Below are 23,454 nucleotides of genomic sequence, written 5' to 3' on the forward strand. Positions count from 1 at the left end.
TAATAGAGAAAAAAATCAAGCAAAATCATTATAATCAGTCTCCAAACTATGCCTTGCTGGCATATTCATCTTAAAATAATTTACTTGCAACATAGTACGCCTAATATAGATTCTCTCTTGCCTGTAAAATATGTGTGTACTGTTTGTTGCTACGGTGTAGATTTAAGTATCAGGTATATAGTTACAAAGCAAATAGCAGGGTAAAAATTACTTTGTTTCTCTTCTTGGCAGAGGTATCCCGAACTAGGATGAAGTGAACTACACAACACCAATACATCTCAAAACAAAGACCATTGTCTTTCCTTTGTTTTCATTAACTGCTATTTAATGCTGATTCTACAGCATACTATTAATTTAGCAAACTTACATAGCATGGATGGGATTCATTTCTGCTTTCTAAAATTGTGGAACAAAACTGAACCAATGATAGAAGTAATGGAAATAAATTATAAGGCATGCAGAGAATTTGATAAAAAGCTGAAAAGTCCTTATCTGTGATTCCTAGACTTTGGCCTCAGTAGAACCTTTTTAAGACTCAAGTTAATTGACTCCTAAATCAAAGTATTTGTGAAGACTAATTCAGTATTTCAGATAGATTTAGAAAATTATCTTGAGAGACACAACACAACAGAAACACTTATAGACCAGCAAAATCATTGCTAATATAAAGTAGGAAACATAATTAATGAACTCATAGGACAGCTAAGTCACATGGCCAATACAGCTTTAGGAGTTCAGCTACTGCCTCAGGAAATAAGTGAAAAGATAGCAATATTTTGCTACCCTCCTGCACGTATTACCAACCAAAATGTGTTGGTGTTTCATTCCCTGCCCTCCCCCCACACTTTTTCTCACATTAGCTTAATACTTATTACCTAAGACTATTTGTCTTTATTTCTCACCCAACATGGTTCACCCTCATTCAGGTTTATAATCTTTAGTATTTCTCATGTGGAAATGTTGTTTGCAAGCTTCAGTGAAGTCTTCTTCTGGAATGCCACCTAGTGGTCTTAGCTCAGAAGAAACGAGATTTTAACTTTCCGAAAGCAAAAAAAAAAAAAAAAAAAAGCTATTAAACCAAGCAAGTAAAATATTTTGAAAAAAAAAAAAAAAATCCTGTAATTATTGTAACAGTCTGTGGGGAAGAAAAAAAACCACAACACTAATGATGCAGCAAAAATAATTGCTAGAGTCAACAGAAGCAATACGTAGCTTACATTAGCTATACCTAGTGGCTTTTCTTCTACCTGTCCTACTCCCTAACACCTTAATTGTAAAAGTATTATATAAGAGATGTAATTAACCATTAATAATGAAGCCACAGGTAAATCGATAGTCCTAGACAAGATACCTATTAAAAAGTATTTAATATAGAACAGAACTGTCAACCTTTAACAGGATGCAGATTTTTGTCAAATAGCTAACTATATTCTTATCTTGGCACTTGCATCAAGTTTGTTAATGGTACTGAAAAGGTACTGAAAAAATATGAATAAAGACAAACCTGCACAGTGTTCTTAGATCTAATTGGGGTAGTTTTAATTCGGGCCTGTAAGCTTAGATTTTTAGGCAAGTTTTCAGGCTTCAGGTGTGCAGTCTCCATTTAAATGCTTGCAAGAACCTAGCCAGATGTGTTGAGAAAAATATTTTTCTCCTAATTATTAGTAGTAATATTCCAGGTTTGAATTAATATACATATAAATCCATAAAGTACATGTTTATATACAAAATCTTTATAAAAAGCAAGTTACATACATACAAAATAAAGAGTGATACTACAGTTTCTGCCATGTACATTATGGTAACCTACCCGTTTATCAAGTAACCTGTTCCTGCTGTCATGGTAAGGGCTGACATCTAGCACTTCCCTGAAACAGAATTACTGTTCATGTGGCCAGTAAAATCAGCCAGCTCAAGACAGTGATCCAGATGAAATCTAAAAAAATAAATATTTTTGGTAAGCCTAGTTTTAGTATTTCATCGCTTTCCTAATCCTGTGGCCATAAAGACCCTGGTACTGGCTTTGAGAAAGCGGGAAGAATACAAAACCAACAGTGGGAGAGAAGGGTAGGATCATGCTTTTCTACAACTTTGATTTCAAATAACATTTGTATATCAACAAATAACAGATAACAACAACAGAAAGGAAATGAAACAAAGTTTGTAAAGCACCAAAATTTTCTTAAGGCCATTTTTGCAAGAAATTAGAAAGTCTTCAGATTGCTAAATACAAGCAGACATTAAGACAAAACGTGTTTTTATGAAGTAATTTTAATTTAAAGGTTAACTGTCAGTAACAATAGATTTAACAGTTTTGAATTTCAAGAAATTACACCATTTGAATATTATATTGGCCATTTCCACTGGTTAGAAGGAGGTTCTTCAACTAGAGGCTCCCATGGTTTCCACTGTAACATTTTTCTTGACAGGGAAAGCTCATTTTCAGCCTATTAAGAAAGACCATAAACAAAGTAAATTAACAAAGGCTAGATTTAGATTAGGTATCAGGAAGAAATTCTTTACTCAGAGGGGTGAGGCACTGGAACAGGTTGCCCAGAGAAGCTGTGAATGCCCTGTCCCTGGAGGTGTCCAAGGCCAGGCTGGTGTGTTGGAACTGGGCGGGCTTTAGGGTCCCTTCCAACCCAAACCCTTCTATTACTCTATGAAGTTTTTAAAATCTATACAGTATATTAAGTTACATTTATTTCAATTCATCATCTCAGTGATGAATTACTACCTATCACTATCTCAAATTTTAAATGTGCTTTTATTTATTTATTTATAGGAACTGAGTAACTTTATTTTTTTATTTTTTTAAGTGTATTGAGTCTCCTGAGGGATACTCAGCCTGTTCACCTACTCATTCCCAATGACTACTTCATGATAACTTCATCCCTGGTATTTTCCAGTCTATTAGAATTATCCCCTTGTATCAGTCAGCTCTCCTCTGTGTTTTTCACTGATTCAGACACTGTAAGAAGCAATCTAAGTGTGCATGGTATATATGTAAGCATAATACAGCGAATGAGTAATTGTGTTCATTTTTAAGATGGTCATCCTACCCGCTATATGACAATTCATTTCCAGATTCTTTAAAAAATATATATAAACCCATGTATTTATTTTTTGTTGTTTGTTTTACAATAAAGGGAGACACAGAAAAGCGTCAAGTTCTGAACAAAAGCTCAGTCAAAGGAACAGTCAAAACTACTATTCCAACTTATACCCAATTTTCAAATTTCCTGCTTTACCTGTACAATGACTTCTTCTATTCGACCACTATTCAGTTTGTCCTGTAGCTTCTGCACATCAGTTTCCTGTGTATTCAGATATATATACATATTCAGTTTTATTGAAAAGTAGAAAGAACAGATACATCACAAAAGCACTAATTTAAACTGATTTGAACAGATACTCTAGCCAACCTCAAAACTACCATCTAATTTGCTAGCTTCTGTCATTTTACACTATATTTTTTGATTGTAAACAAAAGATCAAGCTCTCAACAATAAATACTAAAATGCAATACTATTTAATGACATCCAAAGGGCTGTAGTAGATCTTAGTTTTTGAGAATCATATGCAACCTCCCAACAGTCGTGTTACATACATGTTACCTGTATTGCATAGTTTAACGTACCAAAACATATTTTAAAGTGTCAGAGGCAAAGGTTTTGCTAATATAACATATTGGTAAGAGGAAAGACATTTTTTGTGCAAATGCGTGAAAGCTACCACTGTTTTAAAGATCTTCAAAAAAAATATTTTTCTTTTAATTTTCAGACAATATCAGAAAAATAAAATTATTTTTTAACATACCATCAAAATATTCCAGCCAATAACAAAAATGGACCTCAAGACTTTTGAATTTTTTCTGAATCGATACCCAAAAGTTACTTATACTCCTGGAAAACAGGCATTTTGAAAATCGTTTTCTCATCCTAAAAATGTTTTCACACATGACACTTAATGATAGAGCTGTACTTACTGTTTGCACCAAATTAAGCCGCTGATTTACAATCTGCTCAGTGTATTTCCTATACGCTGCATCTTTGGGAATGTTTTGCAGAACACCAAGGATTTTAGTGTACAGTATTCGCAGGCGCTGAAGTGATCAAAAGATACGGTTAAAATCTGCAACTCCAATTATTTAACTACTTAACCTATTACCTAACACTTTTTTGTGCTACAGATAGTTACAGTATTCAATCTAGAAATAAGATTAACAGAATAACCAAATCTGAACCACAGAATTCTGTCTTGAATGGGATTGGGATTTATCAGGACCAAAAGTTACCACTTTTTGGTTAAAAAAAAAATAAATATATATATATTAACCAAAGCTGCAACTTAAAGTACACTTGATGCAAAACTGAAACAACAGAAGCTGCAGTTCTAATGACCATAATTTTCACAAATCAGATATGCTTATGACCAAACCATTTGCTTCTGAAAAATTACCTGGGAAAGATATAAAGAAGCATATAACCTACTGCATAACTTTTTGTTTCTTTGTTTTTTCACCTCTCCTTATGATGGTGCAAGGTTTTGAGTCATATACAGATTAAACTAAAACCTGAAACTTCTGTTAGTGGATTTAAATGCAGCAATAAAGGACACATTAGGATGATGAAGAAATTAAGCTTTTGTTACGTTGACAGGGTAACCGTCTAACCTAAGGGGAACAGATGCACTGTAGGAACAACGCACAACAGAAGTGGAATAGTGTAGACATAAACACAAAGAAGAAAACACAGAAAATGACATGAGGATTGGCACAGTATCTATAATTTATCTAAAACATTATTGATTTATTTGCTCTGGACCTTAAATCCCTGTAAGAAATGGAACTGAGTAAGTCCACCCAGAAGGTGCCTGAGAAGGCTGTAGACTAAACTAGAATCATTTGCACAGAACAATATTGTTTATCACAGTGGATCTTTATGACGTTATTCCTAAATATTGGTGGCAAGCATTTTTTGAAACAGAATCGTTGCACAGCAGGAAATTTCAAAGCACAAAGAGGTTTAAGAATTACTCGAATCCTTTCACAGCTCATACCTCCTGATTAAGAAAACAAGATGCAACACACTTTCATTACTGACCCTGAGGAGGTAAAAAGAAAGCACCAAGCTTCCAAGAACCGCTGAAGCATTCCAACCTCAACAGTGTCTTGCCCAGAAGGGCAACTGCATCCTACACTGCTTCAACAGAGGAAGTGGCCAGCAGGTGGAGGGAGGTGATTGTCCTCCTCTGCTCTGACCTTCTGAGGCCCCACTTGGAGTGCTGCGTCCAGGTCTGGGGCCCCCAGCACAAGAAGGATGTGGGGCTGTTAGAGCAGGTGCAGAGAAGGGCCACAAAGTTGATCAGAGGGCTGGAGCAGCTCTCCTGTGAAGAAAGGCTGAAACAGCTGGGGCTTTTCAGCCTGGAGAAAATAAGGCAGCTCTGGGGAGACCTCACTGTGGTCTTTCAATACTTAAAGGGGGCTTACAAAGAAGAAAACCAACTTTTTATTCAGGCAGGTAGTGAGATGGTAAGGTGGAATGATTATAAAATAAGAAAGGGAAGATTAAGATTAGATGTTAGGAGATTCTTCTCTCAGAGGGTGGTGATGCACTGGAACAGGTTGCCCAGAGATGTGGATAACCCTTCCCTGGAAATGTTAAAGGCCCTAGGTTGGATGAGGCCCCAGGCAACCTGATTTTGTGGATGCCATCCCTGCCCATGGCAGGGGGGTTGGAACTAGATGATCTTGAAGGTTGCTTCCAACCCATGCCATTCTGTGGTTTTCATACAGCTGTGCATGGACAGGTTGGATGGGACCTTGGCCAACCTGGCCTTGTGGAGAGCTAATCCACTAGACCCAACCTAAGCCATTTTATGATTCTATGATCATAGGCCCTAATCCTGCTTTGCACCAAATGGTTAGGGTAAGGTTAGGGAATAGGGTAAGATTCCCCTGCAGAATTAGAAGGCTTTTATAATACATTAAGCTGGCACTACTTTAAGGTATACAATGAACATATATGAATATACATATGAATGAACATATATGAATACGTAACAAAAAAGGCTTTGCTCTGACAGTTTGTGTTACATACAGCCAAGCCACTACATACCTCATGAGGATTTTCAGCTACAGCCAATCCTACGAGCCCAGTGGTCTGCTCGGAGAACATAAAAGCATTTACTATACTAACGCAGCAACACCCACACTATTTATTTTTATTTCGCTCTGTCCCCCTGTACACCTAGCTCAGCCCCTCCTGTGCCACTAACCTCTCTCTCCCACCAGACGCACTTCCTTCCACAGACCCACAGCGCCAAACCGAGCTGCCGGTGCCGTGCCCCCGCCTCACCTCTGCGCACCCAGGGCTCGGGCAGCGCCCCGAGGCCCGCACACCACCACCGGGCCTGACCCTGACGGGGTCCCGTCCCCGTCCCCACACCAGGCCCGCCGCCGGCCACCTCCGGGGAGGGGACCCCGGCCCCGCACTCCCCTCAGCGCCCTCCTCACCCCATCGCTGCCTCCCCGGGACCCCGCAGGGCAGAGCAGGGCAGGGCCGGGGGACGGGACCCCCGCGGCGCCCCCTCACCTTCCTCAGTGCCCCCGCCATGGCGGCGCAGCCGGGAACCGCCGGGCGCATGCGCGGCGCCGAGGGCCTGAGGCGGGCGCGTAGAGGGCATAGAGAAGGGCGCCGGGCTGCGCATGCGCCGCAGCCTCCTGGAAGCCGCTCGGAGGGCGCGCGTAGTGCCAGGACCCGCGGTGTTTGCTCGCGCATGCGCTGTTGGGAGGCGGTGGGGCTGGGTGGTGTGACTTGCGTTTCCAAGGCGGATGCGTGAGGAGATCCCCGTTATAAACACAAGCACGTCTAATGATTAGGGAGGGTGCCCACTCGTAAATGCCAAATAAAAAGCATCTGGAAGTTCCTTGGGCGTCGGTTGTGTTTTTGTACACGTAGAATACATCTGGCTACTTGGTTAGTGGCAGAGTATAACAAAACAGTTTAACATCTGGGAATAAGGTTCAGTTTGGAGATACTGCAGAAGTTTCTGAACAATTAAAAACAACCTGAAAATGGTATGCATGTCTAGGATGATCAGGAGGTCCTCCCTGAGGTCAGTGACTGCCTGGTGAGCAGCCCCCAAGCTGGGTTACGGTTCTGGACTCCATTTCATAAGCAAAAGCGAGCACACACCTCTCAGGAGTTTTGTTCATTAAATTAATTTGTCTAGGAATGGTATTAGAAGTAACTAATTAGCAGTAGAATCCAAAATAAGGTTCACTGTAGTAGATTACAACAAGCAGGCAATTACAGAGTTAATGTGTGCGAGAAAAAAAGTAAAATACAGAAAACAGAAAGCTGTTAATTAAAAAACTGGTGATAGACTGAAAGGAATTAGCAGTAAAGAGGCATTTACAATTATTGGTGAACATAAACATAAAGTTCATTTAAAGATTCATTGTACTAAGACTTATGTTTACGGCCTAGCTACTAGTTTGAAGGGTGAGTTTTGCACAGTAAGATTTGATAATATTTTAATTCTGACTTTATATTGTATTTACTCCAGACAAATTTTTCTTCAGAATTCATTTGGCCCATGTTTGAGTTTCGCTTTTCTGGAACTGGTAAGGAAAACCAACAAACTGAGCTTCAGAGTATCACAGTTTTTGCTGAAGCCTTATAGCGAGACATGAGCTAGTTCAGCTGAGTTACCGAAGCAAGGTGATTAACACAAGGTTTCTATCTGAATGTGGGGTTTGTGCTTCTGCACTCTTGAGCCAAAAATTTTAGAGATTGCATCAGATAGATCTGAGGTGTCTGAATGTGGCCTTTCTGATGCATTGAGAATCTCCCTCTTTCCTATTAAAAGGATTTTTAAAGTCATTTAAAAAAAGATATTAAAAAAAATAAATAAATCAGCCTTTTTAATGGTACCATCCCTATATTTTGCCCGTTGCTGTGGGGCTCCAGCCAGATGATCTACCTCCTGATTACATCCTGACCACAGCACAAATTGTTCTGCATTCTTTATCCAAGTTAGCTCGATTGGCTTCATTCAAATACAAGTTCTTACCGTCTGTTTAAACAACCCAAGCATGTAGTGTCCTTGCCACATCCTAGAACAGATAGTAAAAGCTAGTAGTTTTCACTAGTGTGTTGATAAACCAATTTATGAAATTGATCTGGAAGTGATAGAGTATGCCATATTGCCAAACTCAGTTTCAATACATAATTTGTTTTAAAACATTACAACTCTGAGGCCATAAATACCTTCAAAGTATCATTGGATAAATCCGTAAAGCAACTACCTGTTCTGTGGGCATGGGGGAACACTTGGCATTTCATTAGGAAATGCTATTAGGAGTGTTATTCTGCACATTAATATACAGAATGCAGGCACCCTCAGAAGGCCTTGCTATAGCTGTGTCTTCCCTTCCTTCCCTTTTTTGTCTCACCAATGAATTTATCTCATTGTGAAGTCTTGCAAATTACCATATGATTTGATATCATGAGAAGAGTCTTATTTCATTTATTAGCCCTTTACCTCCATGGAATGTAACTGACTGATGGATACATACTGCACCTTGTAACTATGTAAGATCAGAATCAGACATGTTTATGCAGCAATGCATAAAAAATTAAAATTTTATGTTAAAAAATAATTGAAAAGCAAAACAATAGCATGCTTATAATATGGATATGTGTTAGTTCTGATAGTGTCCTGATTACATAACAGAAATGAAAGAACAAAAGGTAAGCAATTAAAATGTTTATGTTCTTTATGTATATTACAAATGTATATATTTTAAATATTTTTAATATATAAATATATTTCTGTTTTTACCGGCTTTTAGCCAACGGTAGAGCAGGATCTCAGCATGTCTGCTTCTGTTGAACTGAATGTGTTTTTTGCAGGCTCCCAACACTTGTCTAGGTAACAATAGCAAAAGGAGTTGCAATTATTGGAGTTAGCAGTTATAGGAGTTGCAATTAATATTATTTATCATCATTAAGTTATTTTCTTGATCTTGTGTGCAAAGATGAGATGCATGCAGTACCTTAGTTAAGTTTATAGTTATGCAGTTCTATAAACACAGGTGTGTCATAGGGCAATTGAGTTCTGACAGTTTATTCTAGCAAGAGTTAACAGTGTAAAATTTCATTTTATCAGAACTGCTAAATCAAGCATATGTTGGAAGTTTATTGTTTTAATTTGCTGTGTTCCCTTTTTGTCGATTTATTTTGGTAAAGATAGTAACTACTTTGATTAAAACAAAAGCAAGCCAGAGGTGTTGCATCATTGATGCATCTGTCTAGCTAGAGAAACAAAATACAGCTTCTTCCACTCTCCTGTGATTTAACTTGCTGAGTACTGCTGTTCTTCATTGGTTATTTTACATTTATATCACTACTGTCAGTGGTGCTGTGTCTTTTTCTTCAATTTCAAGTTATTGGATCTGTAAAGCTTTGCATCATATCACCCTCAGAGATAGTGATTATCACTATAGATATATAGTATATATAGATATATGTCACTATATGTAGGTTATATATACATACTCTATCTAGATTGTGTATCTATAGTGATTATCACCATCTACCTCTAGACAGAATCTACAAGTAGTTAATGGCTAAACCTTCTGAGATCTCTGTTAATTTATGTTATGTTACCAGATTTTGTTAATGTAGTCCTTGAGACTAAGTTGGCAATTACCTTATTTTCTTAATGAGAGTTGTTGAACCAATGAGGGCACAGATAACCTTATTATTACCATCCAGACCCCATGGTACATTTGGTGAGATTTTAGAGAAGTCATGTGTAATACTTTCCTGTGGGTTGAGTCTGCTTGTGTTACAGTTGTACAAGGTCAGACCTTAATTTATCTAGCAACTGCGTATTTAATTTTAGAAATATCACAGGACACATCAGCTCGCAGGGCACTATTCCTGGCTGTTCAAAATGCAGGCCCCAGAGTAACAGTGGCAAGATAATGGGTTGAAAAGGTGAGAATATATGTTATGCTCGCCAATTAAACTAACAGTGAAGTAGTTTAAAACTGTAATATTTAATAGTCTGAGTCCAAAAGTAGACTGCTATTAATTATTTTATTGCTATGAATAACGTCTTTGCATGCCTAAGGGTCTTATATTAATAGAGGGCAAAGCTAGGATTGTCTAGATTATTTTAAGGATAAGAAACGAGAATAAAATTAACACACCTAACATAAACTTTATACCCATGCATCTAAAATGATAAATGCTTGACACACTTCTTTCCAAGGAAAGACTCAATAACCATGAACTGCAAGTTCTTTTTTTTTTTCAGTAAAAACAATGACTTTAAGATAGCAAAACTTTTTTCCCCCTTTCTTTCTTTTGTTCTTATAGGTGAAACAACAGTAAGTAATCTCTCTTTTTTTTCAGTTAGAAAATGGGAAAAAAAATAGTAGAAAACTACCAGACTACTCCAAATGTTGTTTAAGGAAGATATTCAATATAAAAAACTTGTGTAGAAGGCATTTGCAGTTATTTCTAGAGATCTAGGGCTGAGGTCTGGTAACTGCAAAACCTCTGTAGTCGAATGGAAGAGAATTTTGGTGCTGAGCTTTGTAGCCTTTTCACTTCTGCGTCACGTAAGAGGGAGATTTCTGCTGCTGCTCAGTGTACCAGCCGTGCTGTTTTACGCCACGGTGATCCGGTGGAACACCCACGCTTCTGTCAGACCTTGTCACCTTAGCACTGTGTATTACCAGCAGTGATATAGCAAAGCAGGCTCTCAAAGCATTTACAGACCTCGAGCAATGCGTTCAGCACTTGTGCTGTGGTGAGGCTTTTACCTTCTACTTACTCTACCATGTCAATCAGTTGCTACCTCACTAACTTTTCTCATTTTAGGATACATTTATATATTTATTTAGTTTCGTGGAATAAGGTCGTTTGAAAACAGCACACATAGTGATTTTAAAACACTGCTTACCTAACACCATTCTGGTTAAACCTGTGTTCAGGTAGAGCTCTGTGTTGCCTGTGGCATTAGCAGTTCTGGGGACTACAGTGAAGCAGGAGTTAGCTGACCAAATGGGTATGGGAGCTGTACGACCAAAAACCAAAACAAACCAAAACAAAAAAAAAACAAACCCACAAGTTTATATGATGACTGATTTCTTCCACTAAGCTTTTGGAGATAAAGTGGGGGTAGACAGTCCATATATTTTTCCCCAAATAAAAGGATTATCTTGCTAAATGGCTATCCTGCAAGGTGCTCTGTGCTCTTATTTTGGAATCAGTGAAGTATTAATTGATCAATTCACAGGATTAAACCATTTGTGAACATCGTCATAAATATAATATACCAAAACAGCCTTTTTTCAGACAGCTTGTAATGTGAGAACCTAATCAAAACCCCTATGTAAGTCTTCAGAGTCTTTCCATTCACATAATGTGGCTCCAAGGCAGGTATAATGTGTTGGGCTGCAGTGTAGTAATGAGCATTCAGGCTGGATTCCCCTAAGGGCTGCAGCTTCAGTGGGGCTTGCAGGGCATGACAGTCTACCCGCGTGGATCTGATGCAGTGACCATGATTTCTAAAAAAGCTGCTTTATAAATGTCAGCAATGGCATGGAGTCTTCAAGTACAGAAGGGTTTCAAAACATGAGGAAAGGTGTGAAGGAAGTCAGGGTAGCTTCCATTTGCCTTTAAGCTGCTGTGCTGGCAACAGGAAATTATGAATGACACGCATTTCTCCTTAAAAAATGAACTTAACTAAATTAACTCTGTGGTCTCATAAGGAATACCTCCCAGTGAAATATCAATTTATTCTAAAATGCACTTTTCTTTTAGGTGATGGTAGAAGAGCTTGTAGGTAAGTTTGCTGAGATACTTCAAAAAATACTAGTCCAAAAGAGACCCTGCTGCCTAACAGGTTTGTCAGTCTTCAGAACAGTGTACATTAGTGAATTTCAACATAAGTATGTAAGGGGTTACATGATGGAAGCTTTAACATGCCGTCAAAGTTAGGAAAGTGCTTGTGAAGATGAGAAGATGAATTCATGAAAGAACCTTGACTCAGAATTCCCTGCCTGCCAGCAAAGTGCGTTGCCAACAAGAGATGAGGAATGGGGCTCATCTTGTGGTCTTATCGGTGATAAAAAATAAATAAATAAAAGCTCTGATTAATAAGAAGCTCATGGCAGCATTTAGAAAAGTTATGGTCAGCAGCTTGGTTTTCTGTAGCCTTTTGAAGTTTCTGTGCTTTGTATTACACCTTGGTATGTTGACATGCTGAAAGAGATGTGAATCTGTATTACTTGGGAATCTGAATCCAAGCGACATTCAACTTCCTAGTCATTCTGACTCAAAGCCCTTACTGATTCGAATTTGTTTTGCAAGCTTTATACTAAGCAATGAAGCATTTGTGGATGGAATAGTGATGCTGACTATGGTACTTTGATTCACTTACTAATTGCTGGATCAATGCAGAAATTTCTCTAAGAAGAAACCTGGTTAGCACTTTCTCTTGAAGATCATTTGGCAGAAAAAGGCTTCCAAATAATTTCTATAACATTCCCTCTGTGGTTGCCAAATGACTAGGACACCCTGCAGTAACTACCCTGTGAAACATACAACATACGCTTAGTGTAATTATTTAATATTATAGAATCATTTAGGCTGGAAAAGACCTTCAGGACCATCTAGTCCAACAGTTAACATGATCTACTGATTGCTGTCAGTAAACCATATCCCTTAGTACCACGTCCACATGTCTCTTAAATGCCTCCAGGGATGGGGACTCCAGCACTTCCCTGGGCAATATTTGTACAACAATTTGATGGCAGGTGTTCTAGTATTGCATAAACTCAGAGAATAGCAATAATAATAATAATAATAATAATTCAACATCTGGTGTCTGCAGTTTGATTAAAGCCCAAATGTGTTAAGCTATGCAAATCAGAGAAGCTCGAGCAAAACCTTAAGTCTGCCTGTAAAAAGTTGTGTAGCTATAGTTATGCAAATAGTAACTTATGTTTCTGATCTTACATATGTTTTATGATATATAAATGCCACATTTTATGCTTCAGGAACCTTCAGCAAGATGGTACAAAGAGCAACATTCCTTCCAGTTGTAGTTAAAATTTACTAGCAAGGCATTTGGTTGATGTGGTATCACTAGCAGAAGGCATGCTGAACATAAGCCTCAGTTACTGTTGATGATATAAGAAGACTGAATTAAACTGGTAACTGTAGTTAAAAGATCTGACATGTTCTGTTACTAATCCACTGGGTTTTCCAACTACTCTCACACCTTGAAAATAACTGGCACAACTTGAACATCAGCCTAGCTCATGTACCAAATTCTTGTGGATGTCCATTAAACTTCAAGGCTGCAGAACCAGTGCAGAGACTCAAAGCCCTCGGTCTGCTTTTATAGCCCCCGTGCCTTGGCAGTGTAAAATCAAAGCAAGATTTGGAAGCTGGCTCATTTTTTGTTGTTGTTTGTTTTGTAACTATATTAATGGGTGGCATTAAAAGTGATAATTAATGACATAAGACTGTTGTCATTTTGTATCGTAAGACTACCTGTCCGTCCGGTCCAGAATCCTATACATTATTATATTAATGTAAATAGGTTTTGCATTTGGTATCCTCTCTTAAAATCCCGTATTTTTTAATCGAGGAAATACCCCCATCCATGCTCGATTCTGCTCCAGGAGAGGACCGGTGAATACAGATTACAGCTGAAAACTTGTCTAGTAAAGTTCATTTGAATTCAGAACTGGATGACGTGTCACCTCCTAAACTTTAGTGATATGCCGTGGGCTTTCTCACTCTGAAATCCTGCGGTTGGTAGATCGGTCTTGGATCAGCTGCTGGTGCCACCCTGGGTGAGGGAGGCAGGAAAAAGTTTTCTTTCCCCATGCAAAAGAGTCGAGTTCATAACTTTGCTGAGTGCAGTGTGTGATCACCCTTGGAATTGGTCATATGTTTCATTTGGAATTGCAAACCCTCTCTGTAAATGATTCTCAAATGGTTTGAGTGTCTTCCTTTTTTGTTTCTGGAATTTTAAAATGTGTATATATTTATGTTTTGCTCATGAATTCCTTGCAAATGCCTGTTTTTGGTTAGGAATCATTCTGAGAAGATCAATTTGCTTACTGTTTGTTATTCATGCATGTATAGAAATCATATATTCACTGATTTGGTGACTGCAGCTTTCTAAAGAGGAAAAGTCTATTTTGTGGTTCACAAATTGTCCAGTATTTGTAGATAACAAATGTAGCACGTGAACAGCAAAAAGAGCTTTTCTAATTGGAATGTCCGGTGCTTCCAGGATTGTTTTCTGTCATTTTAAAATAGGAGTAAACTCACCAAAACATTATTAAATTAAAATAAATTGATGGAAACACTTGATTTTATTATTTTAAAAAGTGTATTTCAAATAGCTCACCATAAAAAATGGCGGATGAAAGCGAAGATTTAGCTGAAGATCTGCTCACCGAATATGCCATACAGCTTAACATTCAAGAATCAAATGCAGCCAAGCCACCAGTGTCTTCCAGTTACAATGACAGGTACCGTAAATTCAGTATGTGCATGAGAGGTTATGCCATATATTTAGAGTGTTTAGAGACACTGATTTATTGCTTTATACCATCCTTAATACAGTTCTTGATTTGGCCATTATGCATCATTCTCTGAGAAGCACTGCCTGAAAAGAGCAAACAAAATAGAAATGTAGATTTTGTTGTTTTCGTATTCTTTCCTAAACCATTTCTAAAATGTTAGACTTTAAAGAATAAATTTTAATTTGTTAGTAATCTGTTTGGTACTTGTAACAGTGTTCCAGCCTTCCCCCATGCACTTAGATATGTATGTGTGGAAGAAAAATCCAAACCAGAAAAACAAAAACCCTGCAGGAACATTCAGCAAGGGTTCACAGGTGACATTGATGTTATAGTTAAGATTGGTTCCTTCAGTTATGAAATGTAGGCTTCAGCTGAGCTACGTGGGCTGATGGAAATCATCTCTGTGGTGTTACGCAGGGCTCTGTGCTGGGCAGGCAACACTAAAAGGCAGAGCAGGCTTCTGCTCTGAGCTGCCTTCTGGAGTTCCAGAGGGTTTAGGGAAATGAGATTCACTTGGCTAAACTACTATTTCCCATAGATTTTTAGGCCATTTACATTCTTATGAAAAGGGTATAGAAGAAAGGAAACAAAACTTTGTCTTAGTAGGGAGATTCTTCAGCAATAATCCTATAAATATATTTTGTAGGTTGGTCAGTCTCAAAAGTGAAAGGGAGATGTAGAACCGTAAGTCTTGGAGGCCTGTTAGCATGTCTTAGTTTCCTGTGGGATCTCGTGAGAGTCTGGGTTCTCATCAGGGGCTTCTGTTGTGAGTCCGGAATCTCCCTTTTCAATAAGGGCTCTTGGTGTATTCAATGGGAATTCTCTTATTTGGCTACTCCTCCTTTTATTATTATTATTATTATTATTATTATTATTTTTAATCGAATGTATTTTTTAAGATGCTTGTATCACCAAAATCTCTCAACGCATGAGCAGACACCAGCATTCAACTTCCATCTCTCAGAGAAACCTCCATGAGATGGTAGTTGAATGCTGGTGCTGGTAAATGATACTGAAAAAAAATATCAACTATACTTTTTCAGGGACAGTGGTACCATCGACATCATCAAACTGTCCATTTATGAACACTGCCATTCTGACGCCGTCATGTTCTCATTTGCTGTCTAAAGTCCGTGAATCTGAAGGGCTCCTTGCTGTACTGTGTGGACTCTGTAGTCCACAACCAGAATTCTTTTCTGAATTAGGAGGTTTGTCAGAGCACTTCACAGCTCCTTCTGGAAATTGCCATGCCTGGGGATGAGAGGGAAGAGGAGGGGAAGGGATACCAGGCGTGTGCTCTGGAGGCTCATCAGGAGGTCAGCCTGCAGCAGGAATTGCACTGATGTCGAGAGCATGGGCTACTCTGAAGCTCTACGCGTCAGGTGTAACTTAGGAGGTCACAAGGCTAATCAGGACTGTAGCTGATATGTTTCACGGGAAAGTTGGATCAGATGAGAACCTAATATAAAATATTAAATAAATAATATAATGCATCTACCATTTGTTTATATTTTCTGCCTTTTTTTTTTTTTTTTTTGGATAGTTTTGTACCACCTAGTGAGGAAAATAGGAAAATTGTAGCAGCCATAAAGCAAGGTAAAAACCCTAATATAAAACAGTCTATTTGCAAAACTAAGCTTTCCATATAATATTTTTTTTTTCAAATACATCTCATTTTATCCACTGGATTTCTAAAGGTCAAGTATTTGGGCTCCAAGACCTTGTGAAACAGAAATATGCTTTGGATGAAGCTGATGAAAGAGGCTGGTTTCCACTGCATGAGGCTGCAGCTCAGCCAATTCAACAAATACTTGAAATCATTTTAGATGGTGAGTAAGGTAAAAATATTTCACAAGATAGGGGAAGCAGAAAAGAAACACCAAACAAAAAAACAGACGTGCACAGAAACAGGCTGGAATTGATTACTAAAAAAAGTATGAAGAAATCCTTCATGGAGCATCTTACATATGTTAAGTATTAGGCAAATTTTCTTTTGGGAGATGTTGCATCAGTTTATACCAGTAAAGAATTTGGAGTGTTTTTTAATACTTTTTTTCAGAAGCCCTACAGTGCAAAAATGAACATACATGTGCATGTTAGCAATATTTGTCCATTAATGTAATTTTATGTTTTACTGTCGTCTAGCGTCTTATAAAGCAATGTGGGAATACAAAACGTGCGATGGAGAAACACCACTAACTTTGGCAGCAAAAGCTGGCTTTGTGGAAAACGTACGAGCATTGCTGGAGAAAGGTGTTTGGCCCAATACAAAAAATGACAAAGGAGAAACTCCACTTCTTATTGGTAATTGCCTCCTCAATAGCCTTGAGACATTCACAAAAGTTAGATTTGCTAACCCTCTGATGCTGATCTTTCTCAGCTGCCCTGCCAGTGAGTCAAGAGATCTGTTATTCTAAAGGATAGTTCAGAAGTGAAATTAGACTTCTACTCTGGATCATTATTTTATACGAAAATGATTTAGGGGTGTAAATATCTGGACATTTCAAACTCAGATTCTCAAAAGGGCAGAACATAGTCTTAAAGTATGGCAGATGTCAATTGTGCTTTGGCTAATAACAGCCACTGAGTACACATTAAGATTAGAGTTACCAGATGACTAAATCATAATTTTGAGGGATTTTGGAAAGATATTGTAATGCTTTATTTTATTATTGATTTTATTATTTTTATTGTAATGCTTGCACCGACTTTAAAAGTAAGACCTATTGCCTAATATTATGTTATTTTTATTGTTGCTTTTCCTTGCAATTGAACTGATGCTGCTTTTGCTCTCAAAACTGATGTATTTTACACATCATGGTGGTTTGCCTTGATTTCCCAGGAAGCTCACATCATCATTTATTTACCAATATATGAACTGGATACCCAGATTTCTAGCACTAGAAATCTTTTGATTTTCCTCCTATCAGTACAGAATAAAAAGCTTCTCTAAACTTACTAGATACCTTTAAATTTCAGGTCAACATACCTGAAAATATAATTGTATGATTTTCTTCCCTTTTTAATATCTTCAAGCTGTAAAAAGGGGCTCTTTTGAAATGGCATCCACTCTGATAAAACACAACTGTAGCATCCACCAGCCGTGCGTAAAACGTTGGTCAGCAATGCATGAAGCTGCAAAGCAGGGACGCAAAGATATTGTTTCTCTTCTTCTGAAGAATGGTGGAAATGTGAACCTTAAGGATGGATATGGAGTAACACCATTAGGTGTTGCTGCTGAATACGGTCACTGTGATGTGCTGGAACATCTTATTCATAAAGGTATGTAGTTGGGTAAAAAGGAAATACACCTCTGGACTGGCATATGTCTTGTCTAGTTGCTGCGGGGTTTTAGGGTGATGATGGAAAAGGAGAGAAAGAGTACTGATGAATGAGAAGATTTGGTTTCTTGGAAGGAAAGGAAGCATCTATGAGTATTCCTACACTTCCATAATCCACATGAGATGAGTGACAGTGTTGACACTAATCCATTTCAGTCAAAGAGGGACTCTATTGTACTGCTATACGTGTCCTTTCCCTCCCTTACTTCTGTGTTCTTCCCTTCCCTTCCTCTGCTTCCTTTCTTTCAACAGTGAATATAATTATGTTGGTATTAAATAATGCATTAAATATATTTCAAAATACACTAACATTTTGAAAATCCTCAATTATAACACTTAAGATCAAACCAAATCCCACTCAAGTAAGTGTTTTCCTACATTAGAACTTGTATCTGTACAAGATTTTTTTTTTTGCCTTTGAGGACTAAATTTTCCACATTTCTTAATTCCATACCATTTTAATTTAAATACATCTAAAAATGAGGAGGAAAGTACTCTGGGCTTGGTATTATGATGATCTGCAAATCAATTTGGATATAATTCTGAGCTGTCTATTCTTCAAGGTGGAGATGTTGAGGCCTTAGCAGATGATGGTGCATCAATACTGTTTGAAGCAGCCGGAGGAGGTAATCCAGACTGCATAGCACTTCTTTTGGAATATGGAGGAAGTGGCAATGTGCCTAATAAGGCAGGACTGCTTCCCATACACAAAGCAGCTTATGAGGGCCATTACCTGTGAGTATGAGTTTGGACTTCATGTGTTCTTTAAGATACAGCGTGGCTCAAGGTCATATTTGAAGAACACGATGTTAAACATACAAATGTAGAGATCATTTATATTTCAGAAATGCCAATGTTTTGTCAACTTGAATCAACTTGTGTTATTTTAGAATACAGAAAGCAAAATGCAAAGTATACTTCTTTAAAACTAAGTGAAAAGCACTGAAACGACTTAAACACAAGGTCCCATTTGACACTGCTCAAAACAGGTGATTTGTGTTAGGATCTTCTTGTGTAAAGAATCTACATGTAGGTTAGCATTAGGTGATGGTCATTTTCTTCATGCAGGGGAATGATGCCTTACTAATTTTCTTCACTGTTTTTTAGGGTCCTGAAGTATCTCATTCCAGTCACATCCCAAAATGCAATCCAGAAAAGTGGGTTAAGCCCTGTTCACTCAGCTGCAGATGGTCAGAATTCGCAGTGTCTAGAGCTCCTCATTGAAAGTGGTTTTGATGTCAATACTCTCTTGGCTGAGCACATTTCAAATAGTTACGATGATGAAAGGAAAACTGCACTTTATTTTGCTGTTTCAAACAATGACATTCTTTGCACCGAAATATTACTGAAAGCTGGTGCAAATCCAAACAAGGATCCTTTAAACTGTCTTCTTGTGGCAGTGAGAGCTGGTAATCATGAAATAGTAAGGCTACTTCTATCTCATGGGGCAAACGTCAATTGCTACTTTATGCTGGTTAATGATACGCATTTCCCCAGTGCCATTCAGTATGCCTTGAACGATGAAGTGATGCTGAGGCTGTTGCTGAATCATGGATATAATGTGGAGATGTGTTTTGACTGTATGCATCAAGATATCTTTGGAAATTCTTTTGTGTGGTCAACTCCAGAGGAAGAGATTCTCCCAGGATGGACTTCTTCTGTAATAAAGGATAATCCAGTAAATACATACCTTCCTTCTCTTCTCTTTCATATTTCCATTAGTCAGCTTTAAAAATTCCAGATTATTGTACGGAGTTAGCTTTAACCTATTCACAAAATCCTTCTTTGAAACACACTAAAAATATTTTTTGACTTTGAGAGAAAATTATCTATGTAGAGTGGTTTTGTTTTGGTGCCTGTATATTAAAGATTTAGGAAGGAAGTTTAAAGAAGCTGCAAAGCAGGATATTAGTATTTCTGGTCCTGTCCAAACCAATGGAAAGGATGCATTTCCAAAGGGAAATCACAGCTGAACAAAGCAATGCTGGAAATTATAGCAATGTTATAATGGTTACTGGCCTTTGAACCTGTCCAGAAGAATTAAGGGATCACAAAGGTTAAGCATGGAAGCAAATGGCTTTTAAAGTAACTTACATAGACATCAGTTTAGGGCTGTTAAAGGTCATTCCTAATACTTTAAATTATCTTGTGTAATTGCTTTATTTGTGTTACTTTGGCATTCCTCTGCACACATTTTGAAGCTGTTCCTTGATGTGTTTTTCCTTCCAGTTCTGTGACTTTATTGCTGTTCCTTGGTTGAAACACTTAGCGGGCAAAGTTGTTCGTGTTTTTATAGATTACATGGATTATGTCCCTCTGTGCACAAAAATTAAGTTTGTCCTAGAAACACAGAAGGAATGGCCAGAGATTCGTCAAATATTGGGTAAATATCTAAGTTCTAGTTAATGGTGTTATGATTTATTATAGGAAACTTTAATTCCCCATGTCAGGTCATATTAGTCCAAAATATGCAATCCATCTGTGTACTAGCTAAGAACCAGGTTATGTCTGTCATCCATTCCTCAGATTGAGAAAGATCTTTACTTACTGCTATTGGTCCCAAGTTAGTTAACTGGACTGGATTATGACAAGTGTGCATCTGGTGAGAATGAGACTCATAAGGAATGTCATTGTCATGTGGGAAGGCTCCTCAGTTAAGCAGGACCATTGAGGTGCTTCTCAAACTCCATATTAAGCCTTGTAACACCAGTCATTGCACAGCTATGGGACTCGACATTTTTTATCGAGGAGTATTGCTCACACTTCATCCTTCTTTTTGCTCCCTTGATCTCTCAAGTCTGTTAGTCATTCAAGGATTATCATAAAAGCATGGTTTAGATCCTATTATGTTCAAAGTGAGAGGTGATGACAGTGAGTGTATCATCACAATAGTACATCACGTCACCATCAATTCCTGTTTTATATGATATACATCTAGACTTGCCATTATTAATACTGCAGTTGAATAATATTTTTCTGTACATTTTTACTTCTGAAGTTCTACAAGTTAGCTTAGACCTTCTACCACTGGTGGCAGCAAAGACCTTAAAAAAAAAAAAAAAAAAGACTTGGGAAATACATGACAAGTTCTCTTTGCAGGAGATAATTTTATTAAACTATTACTTTATTTTTTTTAATAGAATTTGATTTAACATCAGAGAATGTAGAGAAAAGAAAGATCATTTATTAGGTACCATTGATTATGTTAAATAATGTCTAGGTGTTCAGATGGATGTTTTGGAGACACAGCACAGTGTGAATATTTCTAAAAGGCAGACATACAGTGTTAGGCAAATATCTAAAAGAAGAAGTTTGTTTAATATCAACAGAGTGTGACATCACAATTTTGAAGTAAAATGAATGGTATTTTATTCAGAAGTGGCAAGATAATAATAATACCCCAAGCCAATAGATTTTGTTATTGATTTTATTACAGCAAGTTTTGAGATTGTGAACTGTCTTACAGTCAGTGTTAATGACATTATTTTTCCACTATTTCTCTCTCGCTATTATTTTTAGATAATCCTCGCCCATTGAAACATCTTTGTCGCCTGAAAATACGTAAACTCATGGGGTTGAGGAGGCTCCAGAAACTGTCATCTATGAAAAAATTTCCACTTCCACCGGTTCTCAAGAACTATATCCTATATAAAGAATATGATCTGTATGGAAAAGAGATACATTTAGAGTAGTTTTTAAAAATAACTGTGCACAATCTGTAATTAGACTCGTTTCTTTTCTTTCTTTCTTTCTTTCTTTCTTTCTTTCTTTCTTTCTTTCTTTCTTTCTTTCTTTCTTTCTTTCTTTTTTTTTTTTTTTTTTTACTAGCTGAAGCGCTGCTTGTTGTTTTATATACACTCACAACATTCTGATATTTGTTGTAAATAGATCTTTTATGGGAACAATTTTTTCTTCAAAACTGGAACGTTAAAGCTCATGGTTTAACACAACATTGTACTATCTGAATCTAGTCTAAAATCAGAATAAGGACATTATAATAATTATGTAGAAAATTACACTCTAAATGGGAATTCAGATGAAGAAAGGACAAAAGAATTTTCCTGATGGACTTTGTACTGATGATAAATACAATTGTTGCACTCCTATTGTGGCATGAGTTTATCTGGAAAAGAGATTAAATGTCTAATTTAACCTGTCTAGGAAAATTAAACCTCTAAATGCAAGTCTTTTTCATGTAATTGGCATGAAGTGTAACACATTTTATATTTGAAAAATAATGTTTCTATTATAAAATTCTCCAAACACTTCAAAGATTCTTTTTAGCTATTTTTGCAGAACGAGCGTTCCTAGGTACATCTGTTTGCCAGTACAGCATACCAGTACAGCATATTTTAGTGCTTGGCAAAAACCAAGGGACTTCAGGCTTTCTAAAACAGTGGGTAGATTTTGATAGACAAACAAAGCAGGAAATCAAGTAGCCTATCCCCTTAGCTGAAAAATGGTGCAGTGTCATAACTTTAATCATGGCTCCTGCAGAGCTTTTTCAGATCATTTCTCAGCCAGACTAAGCAAGACCCTTAGTTATGCTGTGATGCACTTGGCAGCACATTTCTGTGCATGCTGAGAATAAAACACAAACGATTAAATATTCTTTATGGTATTCTATTAAAAGTGGATTGCACTTACTCCCTTTGCTATCCTGCCTAAAGTCACAGAAGATTTCAGTTGGTGGATGTCCATGTTACGTAGTGCCTAATTCAGAGCATAGCTAAACATGTAATTCAAGAGATACACTGGTTCTCCCTCCCTTTCACACACACACGGGCACGGACACGGACACGGACAGCTGAAGCATCCTTCTGCCCTGCTCCATATGCTTGCTTTCCATGTTCTTTAGAACTTTGTGTCTGCTGCATGTGATTGCCATATATAACTTATTAACATCTCAGTCAGAAATGTAAATTCCATTTCCGAAGGCAACTCTGTGAGTTATTTGTGGGTCTGTCCTTCCTCACAATATATTTACAGGAACAAATGGAACAAGCAGAAATTACTGGTCTGGGACACAGAGAGGATTTGAGCAGAAGGCTTAGTAGTTGCTTCTGCTCTTGCTAGGGCAAGTACTCATCTGGTTTTCCAAGACATGTCCTCTGTTGTTTTGCCAGAAATTCTGACCAGGATGGAAGGGAAGAATTTGGTCATTTGTGCAAAATTCCCAGGTATGTGGCATCCACACCAGGCCCTGGCAGCAGGATGTCCCAGCTGATTTCTGACCCCATGCATGGCCTGAGGGCTGAACCCTCGATGAAACCAACGTGGCTGTAGGCAACCAAGGCTCCCCAGCCCAACGCATCCTGGATATACCAGCCTAAATGCATGTGTGCTGCATAACCTATGGACTGATATTTCTATGTGGGAATTTCTAAGCAGGAATATGGGCTTAATAAGTCTTGAATAGTGGTCATTTCAGTGAATAGAGTGACCACAACATAAGGACCTGGGTAGTCACATAACTGATACAGT

At 37.8% G+C, this 23,454-nt stretch overlaps 2 protein-coding genes across 6 annotated transcripts; one reads left to right on the forward strand and one right to left on the reverse strand.

Annotated features, from left to right (window-relative positions):
- Positions 1-2,253: 2,253 nt before the first annotated feature.
- Positions 2,254-6,822, reverse strand: NDUFA5 (NADH:ubiquinone oxidoreductase subunit A5). Its single transcript, XM_084520265.1, has 5 exons — positions 6,597-6,822; positions 6,120-6,164; positions 3,989-4,105; positions 3,252-3,317; positions 2,254-2,447 (listed from the first exon to the last, which is right to left on the reverse strand). Exons 1-5 carry the CDS (start codon positions 6,780-6,782, stop codon positions 2,346-2,348), a joined length of 516 nt encoding a protein of 171 aa, XP_084376391.1. The 5' UTR covers positions 6,783-6,822; the 3' UTR covers positions 2,254-2,345.
- Positions 6,823-8,646: 1,824 nt separating this feature from the next.
- ASB15 (ankyrin repeat and SOCS box containing 15) lies at positions 8,647-21,823 on the forward strand. 5 transcript variants are annotated; one of them, XM_084506915.1, is made up of 10 exons: positions 8,647-8,759; positions 14,447-14,575; positions 16,173-16,225; positions 16,327-16,458; positions 16,775-16,933; positions 17,666-17,911; positions 18,534-18,705; positions 19,078-19,648; positions 20,200-20,353; positions 21,490-21,823. In XM_084506915.1, the coding sequence occupies exons 2-10, from the start codon at positions 14,460-14,462 to the stop codon at positions 21,660-21,662; spliced, it is 1,776 nt and encodes a 591-aa protein (XP_084363041.1). In that variant the 5' UTR covers positions 8,647-8,759; positions 14,447-14,459; the 3' UTR covers positions 21,663-21,823. The 5 variants fall into 5 exon arrangements, with proteins under 5 accessions (XP_084363041.1, XP_084363043.1, XP_084363040.1 ...); XM_084506914.1 differs by lacking the exon at positions 8,647-8,759 and adding an exon at positions 9,879-10,010; XM_084506917.1 differs by lacking the exon at positions 16,173-16,225.
- Positions 21,824-23,454: the final 1,631 nt, after the last annotated feature.

The sequence above is a fragment of the Aythya ferina genome (genome assembly GCF_964211825.1).
Source record: "Aythya ferina genome assembly, chromosome: 1".
NCBI lineage: Eukaryota > Metazoa > Chordata > Aves > Anseriformes > Anatidae > Aythya > Aythya ferina.

What these genes read in the sequence shown, in the direction of transcription:
- NDUFA5 (XM_084520265.1), bottom strand. Translation starts at nt 6,782, where the DNA reads ATGCGCGAGCAAACACCGCGGGTCCTGGCACTACGCGCGCCCTCCGAG. An exon ending in TAGCTGAAAATCCTCATGAG is followed by an intron (nt 4,106 to 6,119) that starts GTATGTAGTGGC and finishes TGATCACTTCAG; the next exon opens with CGCCTGCGAATACTGTACAC. An exon ending in TAGAAGAAGTCATTGTACAG is followed by an intron (nt 2,448 to 3,251) that starts GTAAAGCAGGAA and finishes CTTTCTTAATAG; the next exon opens with GCTGAAAATGAGCTTTCCCT.
- ASB15 (XM_084506915.1), top strand. Translation starts at nt 14,460, where the DNA reads ATGGCGGATGAAAGCGAAGATTTAGCTGAAGATCTGCTCACCGAATAT. An exon ending in GGAACATCTTATTCATAAAG is followed by an intron (nt 17,912 to 18,533) that starts GTATGTAGTTGG and finishes CTATTCTTCAAG; the next exon opens with GTGGAGATGTTGAGGCCTTA. An exon ending in CTGTAATAAAGGATAATCCA is followed by an intron (nt 19,649 to 20,199) that starts GTAAATACATAC and finishes TTTTCCTTCCAG; the next exon opens with TTCTGTGACTTTATTGCTGT.